The sequence below is a fragment of the Triticum urartu genome, chromosome 1 (genome assembly GCF_003073215.2).
Source record: "Triticum urartu cultivar G1812 chromosome 1, Tu2.1, whole genome shotgun sequence".
Lineage (NCBI taxonomy): Eukaryota > Viridiplantae > Streptophyta > Magnoliopsida > Poales > Poaceae > Triticum > Triticum urartu.
Genome location: NC_053022.1, coordinates 179387183 through 179401417, shown reverse-complemented (window position 1 = coordinate 179401417; position 14235 = coordinate 179387183). Strand labels below are relative to the sequence as shown.

Genomic DNA, 14235 nt, shown 5'->3' with positions numbered 1-14235 from the left:
ACGACTACATCAACCGCGTTGATACACGCTTCCGCTTAGCGATCTACAAGGGTATGTAGATGTTCTCCCCCTCTCGTAGCTATGCATCTCTATGGATAGATCTTGCGTGTGTGTAAATTTTTTTCGTTTTTCATACAACGTTCCCCAACACTGCATGTGGCCCCATGGGCCCTAGGGGTGGGTGTGGGCATGCCGCGTGGCCCTGGGTCTTCGTTCGACCGCCTCTCGTTTCTCATGCCTTAACAATCTCATTATTTTACACGACTTTCGTGTTGTACGTTTCTGTTTCATGTGATGGTTTACAATTGGAGTGGTTTCTTTCTATTCTCATTGATCATCGTCAACCTTGCCATAAGGACTGACATGTCATGACCGCCGCTGCCACCGGCGTCTTTCCTCTCGGCCTCCTCGCCCCATGGCCTAGTACACTAACGCCGCCATCACGCGCACACTACAGTTTTCCTCCCAACCTCTACCCCGCCCTCCTCGTGGACTCCCCCTACGGCAACAACGCGCAACTGGTTTGACGCGCCACCGACAGGATGCTCGCCTGCGACTGCATGCTCATCACTTTGGACGCGGCGCCGCGGCCACCATGCACCGCAATCGCCGAGATGCTCTAGGATAACGATGTGTGTCATGTGTAATTGTTAACTCTTAATGATGTTCAGTGTATGCAACTAAACACCGTACAGTGCATCAACCCAGCTAAGTGGACCCACCAAACACCGCAAAAAAAATTGCTTCCCTAATCATCCTATATGCAGCCTACCAAACAACATGGAGAACATGATTTTTACCCTGCATAAACTCAGCCAGACCTAAATGGGTCACAGATGCAAGGAGGCAAAAAAACGGTGCATGTAACCAAACACGCTCCATATCAATCAACTGGATGTGAGCTATAAATCATGAATCGCTACCGATTGCTACCGAGTCTGACTCGAGAAAAATTTTAGCTTTTCCATGACATTGTTACAAAGGTACAGAAATGAACCTTACACTACAAGTGTGATGATTTCCAGTAGAACCTCTATGGGATGTTGTCTTTTATCCTTTTTTTTCCAACAGAAATCAGAACTACGTATGAATGTGGACACAATGAGTAGTCCATTTGAAGAAGAAAAATTGTAATGAATGATATAGTGTGTTAGCATGGCAGCTCTAGCTTAAATTAACTTCTTTTGTCCTTGTTATCCTTTGAAGCCTTTGGGTTATCATCAATAGATGATAAGGGGATTCTGTTGATCACAAATACTAACGCAGCACCAATCAAAGCACCCGAGACATGGGCAATGTTGTTTACTTGAAGTGCGGCGCCTGTTATGGTAGTTGCACGTGCAGCTTCCATGACCTGTAAGAGCAAAACAGGGGTTAATCAAGAGTGTCTGCTTGGTATACCAAAAAAAAGGCAGCCCAGTGCACCTAGCTCCCGCTTGCGCAGGGTCCTACCACTTTTCCGGGACTCAAACCCGTGACCTCATGGTCACAAGGCAACAACCTTACTGCTGCGCCAAGACTCCCCTTTGGTATACAAATTAGCAAAATACTCCCTCCATATCAAAATATAAGATGTTTTTGTAGGCTAGTTTAGCCAACAAAAACGTCTTATATTTTGGTACAGAGGTAGTAGTAAATAAATACGTAAACATCAAACGCCTGTTTAGAATTCAGGAAGTCTTCAGGAATCAGTTCATCTGCATATGAACTTATAATCGATCATTCCTGTAGTCCCTACTGTCAAATATCCTAGCATTTCATTATCTAGAAATATATCTGAGTATTTTTAGTCATGATGGGCGGGAAAACATGGCAATCCTTTTTTTAAGAGAACATCAATCCTGGATGGTTTGTCCTGTAAACTAGTGATTCGTGACATTGTGAATGTATGATGAATTTGAAGGATTGTAATTTTGTGATAGTTCATGACGCTATCTCTTTTTTCAGTAAAAATCCAAGGTCAATATGGAACTTCTTTCAGAGGTTTTCCCTTGAAGGGAAATGGAACTATGAATATTTAGGGAGTAATACAATGAATAGGCGGCAGTGAACAACCCCACCTGCAGATGTATTTATTTCATCGCTGTAACTAAGATATGTTCAACAAATAAACGTCGAGTCAGGCAACAACAAATAGAGGATTCCCCACAAGATAGTGTAATATTTACCTTGTCAACAACAAATTGACCAAGGATAAGGACCTCAAGAATCTTTCTCCAGTCCCAGGACATCTGTTGCAATAAAGGAGCAACACAAAGATTGGTAAAAGTTATATGAGATTAGTGCTCATCCAAAGAAATACTCTGGAACAGATCAAGATTAGGTATAATCACCTTTACCAGTACACTAATTGTGAAAAGGCCAAAAACAGCCCCAGATGCTCCAAGCGACACAGATGACGTTGGAAGAACTAACCATGAAATCAAGTTTGCTCCAGCACCAGTCAAAATATAAGACATCCACAGTGCGAAGTTACCTTCCTCCTCTTCTACAAGCTTTCCTGTATATTTAGATGATAACTAGGCATCCTTTAACAAAACTACAAGCATCAAGCAAAGCATTGCTTCAGGTACCAAACTCACCAAAAATGTACACAAAGAACAGATTGCTTGAAAGGTGGTTCCTGTAATGGATTACAGATAACTGAATAAGTGGAAATTATACATTGCCCCGAAAGAATGTTAAACACTTACAGTTACTGATATATCAGTACAATAGTTTGTTAGTTACTATTTGTTTGCATTTACAGAGGGAACTAAAATGGAAAGAAACATATTTATAAATATATACAAAAATGCAATCCGCAACAAGTTAAACTGACCAGTTAGCATGGCAAAACGTTGATGTCACAAACTGATACCAAGACGGGAATGCATGGTACAGGTAGAGTGCCTTTATCTGCCGGATCTGAAATGCAAAGCAAAGGTAACAAAAATCAACAAATAAAAATGTGTCCTCAGTTTTCATCCAACTAGTAATATATCCTCACATAGTAATATAAATAGTAGACACGTGTTCATAATTTTTGGGATATAAATTCGGTAATTTGAAGATAAATTCAGTATTGAATAAAAAATTATGATCACAAGTTCACATCATTCTGTGCCATTGTTCATTTCTTCAGGGTGTTCTTGCAATTGAACAGCCATAGTACTTGAAAATTTATGGCCAATTAGATTGAAATACATAATTCAACAACTCGTACAGTGCATCTCGCATCACTCTGGTTTATGCAGATGTTCTACTAGCATATAACACCAGTACTCGAGGGCCTACATGGATTTCTGCACATTGAAATAGCCAAGAGATTGCAATGGTACCTGTAACAAGTGGTCTGCAACATAGAGTCCAAAATTAAGCAGCAAGATCCAGAATATGGCATTGGCACTACCACCCTGCTGCTTCTTGTCCTTGGCGAGCTCCAATTCGGACACCAAATCTGATCACATGTCCAAAGACAAAGGAAAAAAAACACTCAGAGAACAATTCACACAGCTGCAATCTGCTTACGTCTTAGGAGCAAGGAAGAAGAGGAGGGCTCACCTGAGCGCCGCATTCCGCAGCGGAGCAGGTCGCGGCGGGCGGCGGCGACTCCCGCCACCAATCGGCGTGTGATGGAGATGGAGGGGACATGGCGCCGGGGCATGGAGGGGGCAGGGGAAGGGAGTGGCTTCGAGAACGTCCCCGAAGGCGCGGGTAGGAGAAGCAGCAGCTGCTGCGCCATGGCTCGTTTCTTCCTCAACTCTGTTTTCCCCCTTTTTCTTAGCCCGCTGTGTGGGTTTTTTCGAGATGAGGGACTTATTAGCAAGAAGAGGGTTCCGGTGCCAGCGAAGATTATTCAGCAAAGCTGTTCTGTTCCATCCGTGCGATGGAGGTCAGGAATGTATAGGAACATACCGCTTTTTTCTCGTGGAAACATTCTGTCCTTTTTCTTTTTGACAAACTTTTGTTCTATTCCTCAAACATCATGACAGTACAAGGCAGATCGACACCGCTGCCGGCAGGAGGCCGAGAAAGCCTAATACAGGAGTTGCTTGTGGGAGGAGTATGGAGATAAACGTTTTGTGACTACCCAACCGTAATTGATAAAAAAAAAAAGATTCACGCGCAGAAAAAATGATAAAAGGTTTGACACATACAGCTTTCTTTAGCTAACTACTCCTTCCCTTCAAAATTTTAAGATGCTTCGGATATTTTAATATGAACTACATACGAACTGAAATGAGTTAACAAATGTATTAAACATATTTATGTAGATTCAGAAAAAAGAAGTCAAAACATCTTATATTTGTGAACGGATGGAGCGGATGATATCCATTGTCGAAATATTATGCAATATATTTTAGTGAGAACAGAATATAAATATTTAAAGTAATAATAGGAGAACTAAAATTAAAAATAAACATGTCACAGCTAGTTGATGATAATGTATTAGCCTAGCAGCCAAACATTGCATGTCATCATGTTTAATTCCAATAAAACTTGAAATTGAGATAATCCAAAGCCACGATGTTAAAGGGCAGGAACCCCCAAACTTTGCTCAATGTACCCAAAATGCACTTCTCAAAACTCAAGGTTTAGGCATGAACTCGTATGTATATATGTGGGTCCACCCTAAGTTTTTGGATTTAAAAGGAATTACTTTTGGGCTTTGAATTTAATCCACATTGTATTTTAATTTAGTTTGTATTTCTAAAAAGAAATAATAAAACCACAAAAAAATTGAAAATTATTATGTGATCTTCGAATGGTCCATAGTTTGGCACATGAACATTCTCAAAATACTTGGTGTTGTTTGGAATCTCCAAAATATTTAAAAACAACACCCACTTATTTAAAACGGATAATAAAAGGAAACTTCAATGTAGCACTAGGCCACACTGTGCAGTCCAGCCTCCCAGCCCAGCCCACAAGGGACAGGACCATCTTCAATCTCGTGCGAGGCGACCACCAAGCGTGTGCGCTCGCTGCTTCGTGCCACCTCCTGCTTCCCCAGCACCGTAGAGGCATGTGATAAGATTGCCACATCGCCTGCACCTCTCCCCTTCTCTTCGATTCTTCACCCTTTCTCCATCGTGATATTCCGACGCTCTACCTGAGTTACCGTCGTTGTTAGTCGTTTACGTGGCCACTAGCCAGCCCTGGCCTCGAGACCTTGTCCATCGGATCACCGTGCTACTTGTAATCTGCATTGGTATTTCCCCGAAGAGGAGGGGATGATGCAGCACAGCAGAGGTAAGTATTCCCCTCGGTTATGAAACCAAGGTTATCAATCCAATAGGAGAACCAAGCAACACTATGTAAACAACACATGCACACAAACAACAAATACTTGCTACCCAATGCGTAAAGGGGTTGTCAATCCCTCAACGGTATTGAGATAGATTAAATTGTATGAGAATTGATAAATAGATCTAACTAAAACACAAAATAAAATAAATAAAAGAAAATTGTAGCAAGGTATTTTTTGTTTTAATATATGATAGGAAATAGACCCGGGGGCTATATTTTCACTAGAGGCTTCTCTCGAGAAAATAGCATAGGGTGGGTAAACAAATTGTTGTTGGGCAATTGATAGAAAAGCAAATAATTATGACGATATCCAAGGCAATGATCATGTATATAGGAATCACGTCCAAGATTAGTAGGCTGAAATGATTCTGCATCTACTACTATTACTCCACACATCGACCGCTATGCAGCATGCATCTAGTGTATTAAGTTCATGGAAAAATGGAGTGATGCAATAAGAACAGTGACATGATGTAGACAAGATAAACTCATGTATGAATAAACCCCATCTTGTTACCCTTAATAGCAACGATACATGCGTGTCATGTCTCTTTCTGTCACTGAGATTGAGCACCGCAAGATCGAACCCATCACAAAGCACATCTTCCCATGACAAGATAAATCAATCTAGTTGGCAAAACCAAACCAATAAATAAGAGAAGAAATACGAGGCTATAAAAATCATGCATAAAAGAGTTTAGAGAAGACTCAAATAATATTTATGGATAGATCTGATCATAAACTCACAATTCATCGGATCCCAACAAACACACCGCAATAAAGAGTTACACCAAATAGATCTCCAAGAACATCGAGGAGAACATTGTATGGAAGATTAAAAAGAGAGAAGAAGCCATCTAGCTACTAACTACGAACCTGTAGGTCTGTGGTAAACTACTCATGCATCATCGGAGGGGCAGCAAGGATGATGAAGAACCCCTTCTGTTGGGGAACGCAGTATTTCAAAAAATTTCCTACGATCACGCAAGATCTATCTAGGAGATGCATAGCAACGAGAAGGGGAGAGTATGTCTATGTACCCTCGTAGACCGAAAGCGGAAGCGGTTGATGTAGTCGAATGTCTTCGCGATCCAACCGATCAAGTACCGAACGCATGACACCTCCACGATCTGCACACGTTCAGCTCGGTGACGTCCCTCGTACTCTTGATCCAGTTGAGGCCGAGGGATTGTTTCGTCAGCACGATGGCGTGATGACGGTGATGATGAAGTTACCGACGCAGGGCTTCGCCTAAGCACTACAACGATATGACCGAGGTGGAATTCTGTGGAGGGCGGCACCACACACGACTAAACAATCAACTTGTGTGTCTATGGGGTGCCCCCCTCCCCTATATATAAAGGAGGGGAGGAGGAGGGCCGGCCACAAGGGGCGTGCCCAAAGGGGGGATTCCTACTCCTAGTAGGAGTAGGTTTCCCCCTTTCCTAGTCTAATTAGGAGAAAAAGGAAGGAGAGGAGAGGGAGAAGGGAAGAGGGGGCGCCGCCCCCTCCCTAGTCCAATTCATACCAGCCCATGGGGGGTCATGCGGCCACCCCTTGAGGCCCTTCTCTCCTTTCTCGTATGGCCCATTAAGGCCCACTACTTCCCCCGGCGAATTCCCGTAACTCCCCGGTACTCCAAAAAATAACCGAATCACTCGGAACCTTTCCGATGTCCGAATATAGCCTTCCAATATATAGATCTTTATTCTCGGCCATTTTGAGACTGCTCATCATGTCCGTGATCTCATCCGGGACTCTGAACAATGTTCGGTACACCAAATCACACAACTCATAATATAAATCATCATCGAACGTTAAGCGTGCGGACCCAACGGGTTCGAGAACTATGTAGACATGACCGACATAAATCTCTGGTCAATAACCAATAGTGGAACCTGGATTCTCATATTGGCTCCTACATATTCTACGAAGATCTTTATCGGTCAAACCGCATAACAACATACGTTGTTCCCTTTGTCATCGGTATGTTACTTGCCCGAGATTCGATCGTCGGTATCCTCATACCTAGTTCAATCTCGTTACCGGCAAGTCTCTTTACTCGTTCCGTAATGCATCATCCCGTAACTAACTCTTTAGTTCCATTGCTTGCAAGGCTTATAGTGATGTGCATTACCGAGAGGGCCCATAGATACCTCTTCGACAATCGGAGTGACAAATCCTAATCTCGATCTATGCGAACTCAACAAACACCATCGGAGACACCTGTAGAGCATCTTTATAATCACCCAGTTATGTCGTGACGTTTGATAGCACACTAAGTGTTCCTCCGGTATTCAGGAGTTGCATAATCTCATAGTCATAGGAAAATGTATAAGTTATGGAGAAAGCAATAGCAGTAAACTAAAGGATCATAGTGCTAAGATAATAGATGGGTCTTGTCCATCACATCATTCTCTAATGATGTGAGCCCGTTCATCAAATGACAACACATGTCCATGGCTAGGAAACTTAACCATCTTTGATTAACGAGCTAGTCAAGTAGAGGCATACTAGTGACACTCTGTTTGTCTATGTATTCACACATGTACTAAGTTTCCAGTTAATACAATTCTAGCATGAATAATAAACATTTATCATGATATAAGGAAATATAAATAACAACTTTATTATTGCCTCTAGGGCATATTTCCTTCAGTCTCCCACTTGCACTAGAGTCAATAATCTAGTTCACATCGTCATGTGATTTCACACCAATAGTTCACATCCTTATGTGATTAGTTCACATCTTCATGTGACTAATACCCAAAGGGTTAACTAGAGTCAATAATGTAGTTCACATCGCAATGTGACTAACACCCAAAGAGTGATCATGTTTTGCTTGTGAGAGAAGTTTCGTCTACGAGTCTGCAACATTCAAATTCGTATGTATTTTGCAAATTTCTATGTCTACAATACTCTGCATGGAGCTACTTTAGCTAATTGCTCCCACTTTCAATATGCATCTAGATCGAGACTTAGAGTCATCTAGATCGGTGTCAAAATCTTGCATCGACGTAACTCTTTATGACGAACTCTTTTATCACCTCCATAACCGAGAAATATTTCCTTACACTAGTGCAGAACCGGGCTATAGCCCCAGTTCGTAAGGGCCTTTAGTGCCGGTTCTGCAACTGGCACTAAAGGGTGGGGACTAAAGGTCCCCCCTTTAGTACTGGTTTCGCACGAACCGCCGCTAAAGGGCCACCACGTGGTACGAGCCAGCGTCGGGGGCGGGGAGCCCTTTAGTACCGGTTGGTAACACCAACCGGTACTAAAATGTTTGGGGTGTTTTGGATTCATGATTTCTTTTTTCCTTTAATTTTGTGTTTTCCATTTAATTCTTTTTCTTGCTGGTATTTTACGATACTACATATTGTACATGTTATGCATATATATAAATAGAATTTCTTGTAGAACCAATCACACACACACATATATATATAGGACAACACTATTCTAATCCCAGGATTAGAATAGTTATTTGGATCACAGTAGCCCCTATATAAGGCCCGAGAGGGCCCTCCCGAACTTCCGAACTGCCGCCGGCCCAACAGGATCCACTGGATCCCGAGGCCCCCCGACAGGATCCACCTGATCCCCTATCCCGAGCCCCAGCCCCCTCCTCCCCTCGATCCCCCGACCTCCCCCCTCCTCGCCGCCGATCATCGCCGGATCAGCCGCCTCCCTTCCTTCCCCAGCTCCTGGCCAACCGGATCGAGCTCCGCCCCCTCCGACTTCACCTCCTTCCCGACCGCCGACGCGGGTGAGCGAGCGACGGTGGACGCCGGTGCGAGGGAGCCCGCGTCGCCTGGAGCCGGCGGAGCCAGCGAAGCCGCCGGATTTCTACGACGAACGGCCGCCATGGACTTCTGGAAGCCTCATCATCGGTCCATCGTGTAACGCCCCGAGACCGATGTGCCAGGTGTCCTCCAGTTATTCGTTGTTGTTGCCTTGTCATTGCTTGTGTGTCATGCATTGCATATCATGTCTTCATGCGCATTTCATTTGCATACATGTTCGCCTCATGCATCCGAGCATTTTCCCCGTTGTCCACTTTGCATTCCGGCGCTTCGTTCTCCTCCGGTGGTCATTTCTACCTTTCTTTCGTGTGTGGGCATTAAACATTTCCGGATTGGAATGAGACTTGTCATGCAGCCTTGGTTTACTACCGGTAGACCGTCTGTCAAGTTTCCTATCATTTGGACTTCGTTTGATACTCCAACGGTTAACCGAGGGACCGAGAAGGCCTCGTGTGTGTTGCAGCCCAACACCCTTCCATTTTGGCCCAAAACCCACCTAACTCTGCTCCATCATCTCGGTCGTTTGATCACGATTGCGTGGCCGAAAACCACACCTCATTTGGACTCTCCTAGCTCCCTCTACCTATAAAAGAGCACCCCTCCCTGAAATTTCGGATCAATTCGCGGATGAAACCCTAGATCCAACTCCCTCCGCGCCGCTGGACGTTTCTTCCCGCGCCGGACATGTCCGCTGCCTCTGCCACCTCACTCCGCCCAATAGGGTCGCGACACATCACCAGATCCAGCCGCCCCAGCCACTCCAGACGCGCCACATGGCATCGCCGGCTCCCTCCACCGCGCCACCCGGAGGAGCCCAGATCCGGCCCTCCCCGGGCCCGAGCCGGGCCGCCGTTCCCCGCTCCTCCCGCCTGCGACTGACCTCGCCGCTGCTGCAGTCGCCGCCGGCGACCTCCAGGTCGTCCTGCCGCCTACCCTCCCCTCTTTCTTCGAGCTCTCTCATGACCTCTCTCTCTCTGCACTTTGTCAGGGATCGCGCCGCCGCCTCGATCCTCTCCTGCCGGCGTCTGGAGTCCCTCCGAGCTCAGATCTGGCACCCTCTCCTCTTGATCCGCCCATTCCCGTAGCTCCCCATGGTGTCCGCCTGCCGGAGTCGACGTTTGCGCCGCCGTTGACCTAGGGCGCCGCCGCCCCTGTTCCTGTTCGTGCACCAGGCGCGAGGAGGACGACGCCCTCGCTCGCCTGGGCTGCCTCCCTCGCTCGCGTGGGCCGCCTTGGCCTCCCAGGCCCAGCGCCCGAGTCCGGCCCAGCGTGCAGCTCCCGCCCCTGGCCTGCCTCCTACGCGCCTCCAAGCCCAGCCGTGCCAGGCTCCAGTTCCCGCCTCGGCCTGCCTCTCTCCTCCACCGGCCTGCTTCCCCTCCAGCTGGGCCAAGAGCCCATGGGTGAGCCCACACCCCAGCGCCCCCTCTTGTTTTTTTTCTTTTTTTACCTATCGGGCCAGCCAGATTCGACCCGATTCATGTTTTTTTTCTGCGGAACGATTTTGCCCATTTATCCAGAGATTGCCAGTTTTGTAGATTAGTCCTCCTAGTTCATGCATTTAATAACTCACTAACCCTGCATCGGATTAAAATGTTTTATATATGAAACTTGCTCAGAATTTTGTGTAGATTAATAATATCCAACTTTCATCTATGTTTGAAATGTCTAAAATGATGTTTGTTTAAATTTGCTCCTATGCCATGTTAAAATGATTTAATTCATAACTAAATAACCGTAACTCCGATTTTAATAAACTTTATATGTAAATGGGGAAGAATTTTGCCTAGTTTAACATGGTGACCTTTATTTGCATGTTTAACAACCTAAAATTGTGTTTAGGGCAGAACAGCCAAACCTAATATATGCATATGGGGATTTACCGGAATTGTTGTTCGTTGCTTTCCGGCCTCATTTAAACTTGCCTAGATAGGTAGTTTTACTTTGCTTCACCTCTTGCCATGTTAATCAACATTTAATATTGTTGGGTACATAAACGAGAGAGAACTAAAAAATTGATGTGGTGGTTTTGTCAATATGCATCGATGCATATTGAGCTCCACTTAATTGTGTGTTGTTTGTGCACTTTTGCCATGCCATGCATATTAAACCGGACATGCATCATACTCTGATTGTGCATCATGCCATTATGTTGGTTGTTATAGTCTTCATCTTTTCGTGTTGAGCGTTAACCGTCGTGAGAGTGAGTTCGTATAGAACACTGCTACGTCGCGTCTTGTCTTCTTCATGGATCTCTGTTAACATTCTCCTTGATGCGGGATTCCATCAGGCAATAACCTGACTCATAATCCCTCATTACTTGCGATATGTGTGCACTTAGCTTCGATTCTCGCTCTTGTTGCTTGTCATGCCTCTACAATATTGTCTCAGTTCAAACCTCTAACCCACCATGTCCTAGCAAACCGTTGTTTGGCTATGTTACCGCTTTGCTCAGCCCCTCTTATAGCGTTGTTAGTTGCAGGTGAAGATTGAAGTTTGTTCCTTGTTGGAACATGGAGATGTTGTTCCTTGTTGGAACATGTTTACTTGTTGGGATATCACAATATATCTTATTTAATTAATGCATCTATATACTTGGTAAAGGGTGGAAGGCTCGGCCTTATGCCTGGTGTTTTGTTCCACTCTTGCCGCCCTAGTTTCCGTCATATCGGTGTTATGTTCCCGGATTTTGCGTTCCTTACGCGGTTGGGCTATTATGGGAACCCCTTGACAGTTCGCCTTAAGTAAAGCTCTCCAGCAATGCCCAACATTGGTTTTACCATTTGCACTAACAACCTACCACCTTCCCTTGGGTTCTGCAGACTCAAGGGTCATCTTTATTCTAACCCCCGGCCAGTGCTCCTCTGAGTGTTGGTCCGACCGAGCAGACTGCGGGGCCACCTCGGGGCAACTTGGGTGGTTTTACTCGTAGGATGTCTCATCTGAGTGTGCCCTGAGAAAGAGATATGTGCAGCTCCTATCGGGATTTGTCGGCACATTCGGGCGGTGTTGCTGCTTGTTTAAGTTTCTGAATTTCTGTCTAGAATGTCTTGTTGGTACAGGCCGGGATACCGAGTCTGATGGAATCTCGGGTGGAGGTCTATATCCTTCGTTGACCGTGAGAGCTTGTGTGAATGGGGCTATGAGTGGGACGGCCTCTGGCAAGCGAGGAATTCGAAAGCAGGTGGGGAGAATCGACGATGCGTCAGCACTCGCTAGAAGAGTTGTGACGTGTTGTAGAAAAAATCTGAAGTTCGAACTTAATTGACCGAGTCTGTGTAACCGTGATGGTCTCTTCCGGCGGAGTCCGGGAAGTGAACACGGTGTTGGAGTTATGCTTGACGTAGGTTGTTTTAGGATCACTTCTTGATCATACTTTTATCGACCGTGTTTTGCCTTCTCTTCTCGCTCTCATTTCTGCATATGTTAGCCACCATATATGCTAGTCGCTTGCTGCAGCTCCACCTCATACCCCTTACTCATAAGCTTAAATAGTCTTGATCGCGAGGGTGCGAGATTGCTGAGTCCTGGCTCACAGATACTTCCAAAACCAAGTTTGCAGGTGTCGATGAGACCGTGCAGATGACGCAACCAAGCTCAGGAGGAGCTCGATGAAGATCTTGCCCTTTATGTTGTTTCGTTCTAGTTGATCAGTAGTGGAGCCCAGTTGGGGTCGATCGGGGACCTTTGTCGCATTTGGGGTTCTTCTTTTATTTTGGTTCCGTAGTCGGACCTTGATTGTATTTAAATGTTGTAATGCTTTATTCATGTAATTGTGTGAAGTGGCGATTGTAACCCAACTATGTATCTCTTTCCCTTATGTATTACATGGGTTGTGTGAAGATTACCTCACTTGCGACATATGCCTTCAATGCGATTATGTCTCTAAGTCGTGCCTCGACGCGTGGGAGCTATAGTCGCATCGAGGGTGTTACAAGTTGGTATCAGAGCCTTCCCCGACCTTAGGATCCCCATTGCTTGATCATTTTTAGCGGCCGAGTTGTGTCTAGAAAAATGTTTTGAGTCATTTAGGAATTATATATCGGAGAGTTTAGGAATTCTTTTTACTTCCTAGTCCCTTCATCGCTCTGGTAAGGCATCATGACGTAGAGTTTTGACTCTTCTCTTCTCAAGTTTCACTTAAAAAAATTTTAGGATCACGCGGGTATCTTGGAATCGTTCCGATGGTTTTATGATGAGAACATTTTCTTGGTGCCTCCTGTCAGTGGTTTAGTGGAAGTGTCCCGGGGAGTTGAGCTCTGAGGTGTTGTCATCATAATTTTATCGTTGCAATTCTGGAATACCTGAGTTTAGTACGCCGACATCGAAAATCTCTTTTATGCAGTTCGTTGGTGAGATAACCTCGACGCCACCCAGTACTGGGGCGGGAGTTCGGGAGTATCGCCATAACTTGTATAATGGATGCTTTTCGAAGGTTGAGGTAGACGATTTCCGAAGTTTTTCTCGGTTATGTGTTGAAGGATGGATACAGCTGGATGTAGGATTTGCTAGTTTGGGTGAGATATTATGCTTCCCCTGTATCCCCAACACCTGATTGCATAACCGGAAAATTTCGGGAGTTTCATAGGTGGGAATTCTAGTAGCTCTTAGGATATCCTTCCAACAGATGTATGATATGACATTGGGGTTCGACGTCTAGTGGTCCGCCTATTCACGGTTGGTTTTACAGTGGTCTCGTTGTGTCTTAAAGAGTCCTTGGCTATGCCGACTCGGGGACGCTTCGTATGTCATGTGCACTGCCTTGTACATGATGGTGCTGTACGATCGAGCCCGTGTAGGCCCCACCACGAAAACTTCGGGCGAAATCTCTATCATATGTTTGTTCCGGCTTATTCTGCAAGCCAATCCTTTGTTTTGTTTTGAGTTGTGGTATTCGAGTTGCTTCAAAGTCAAGAGTTGATTCCATAGCTTTTCCAAGTGGTGTTCTCATATTCCTATGTGAATACTAATCCTTATCGATCATCGAGTTTGTCATTTCAATTTCTTTTCACCAGTGTGTCTCTCCTCAAGTGGATCTGATCATTTCAACATCTGCAAGATCAAGTATCAGCTCTCTCAACGGTGTTTGTTTCATCCTTCCCAAGTTGCCTTTGTTTTCCCGCCCTCCCTCCCTTGTTTTTCT

At 45.1% G+C, this 14235-nt stretch overlaps 1 protein-coding gene across 1 annotated transcript; it reads right to left on the bottom strand.

Moving 5' to 3' along the window:
• Window positions 1–939: 939 nt before the first annotated feature.
• Window positions 940–3845, bottom strand: LOC125553271 (rhomboid-like protein 11, chloroplastic). The gene is made up of 7 exons (XM_048717084.1): window positions 3544–3845; window positions 3321–3439; window positions 2822–2907; window positions 2583–2623; window positions 2334–2500; window positions 2169–2231; window positions 940–1354 (listed from the first exon to the last, which is right to left on the bottom strand). The coding sequence occupies exons 1-7, from the start codon at window positions 3722–3724 to the stop codon at window positions 1175–1177; spliced, it is 837 nt and encodes a 278-aa protein (XP_048573041.1). The 5' UTR covers window positions 3725–3845; the 3' UTR covers window positions 940–1174.
• Window positions 3846–14235: the final 10390 nt, after the last annotated feature.

What these genes read in the sequence shown, in the direction of transcription:
- LOC125553271 (XM_048717084.1), bottom strand. Translation starts at nt 3,724, where the DNA reads ATGGCGCAGCAGCTGCTGCTTCTCCTACCCGCGCCTTCGGGGACGTTC. An exon ending in ACGTTTTGCCATGCTAACTG is followed by an intron (nt 2,624 to 2,821) that starts GTCAGTTTAACT and finishes AATCCATTACAG; the next exon opens with GAACCACCTTTCAAGCAATC. An exon ending in CAATTAGTGTACTGGTAAAG is followed by an intron (nt 2,232 to 2,333) that starts GTGATTATACCT and finishes TTATTGCAACAG; the next exon opens with ATGTCCTGGGACTGGAGAAA.